This window comes from Tupaia chinensis, unplaced genomic scaffold (assembly GCF_000334495.1).
Source record: "Tupaia chinensis unplaced genomic scaffold, TupChi_1.0 Scaffold000098_1, whole genome shotgun sequence".
In the NCBI taxonomy this organism is placed as follows: Eukaryota; Metazoa; Chordata; class Mammalia; order Scandentia; family Tupaiidae; genus Tupaia; species Tupaia belangeri.
This window is the reverse complement of record NW_006159560.1, coordinates 1,432,542-1,433,094: the sequence shown is the minus strand read 5'-3', so window position 1 is coordinate 1,433,094 and position 553 is coordinate 1,432,542. Positions and strand designations below refer to the sequence as shown.

Sequence of the window (553 nt, the reverse complement as noted above, 5' to 3'; positions counted from 1 at the left end):
CAGACCGCCGCAGTCATGGGGCTGCAGCCCCTGGAGTTCAGCGACTGCTACCTGGACAGCCCGTGGTTCCGGGAGAGGATCCGCGCGCACGAAGCGGAGCTCGAGAGGACCAACAAGTTCATCAAAGAGCTCATCAAGGACGGGAAGAACCTCATCGCTGCCACCAAAAGTAAGCGGGGACGCGGGCGCGGACGGGCTGCGCGTGGCGAGGCCGGGACCAGCCTCGGTTCGTCCGGGGCCAGCGGCCGGAGGAACCGGAGATTCATGCCCGCCCAGCCCGGTCACTTGCAACCCGGGAGGCCCCGGGGCCAGTGGTTCCTAGGCAGCCGAGGCGAAGTACCCCTTCTCGCCCCTGCCTGGGTGGCGTGTGTGGGTGTGCGCTGCGACGAGCCCCGCCTGCCCCCGCCAGACACTCGGTGTCCGCGCTCTCGGAACCCGAACCCTCGCGGAGGTCAGTTTGCACTGCACCCTCGGGCGGCTCACAGTCTTCCGTCTCGTGACTTCTCAAAAGAACTTTCTTGGGGATTCTTGGAGACTGAGCAGGGTGTGTTGA

General features: G+C 66.2%; 1 protein-coding gene across 2 annotated transcripts in view; it reads left to right on the top strand.

Moving 5' to 3' along the window:
- The first annotated feature begins 6 nt into the window (after positions 1-6).
- The window catches only part of ARHGAP10 (Rho GTPase activating protein 10), a 366,526-nt gene continuing 365,979 nt past the window's right edge, over positions 7-553 (top strand). For both annotated transcript variants that reach the window (XM_027769930.1, XM_006143418.3), the window contains exon 1: positions 7-169. In XM_027769930.1, the coding sequence (XP_027625731.1) occupies positions 16-169 (154 nt within the window). In that variant the 5' untranslated portion in view covers positions 7-15. The remainder of the gene's footprint in view (positions 170-553) is intronic.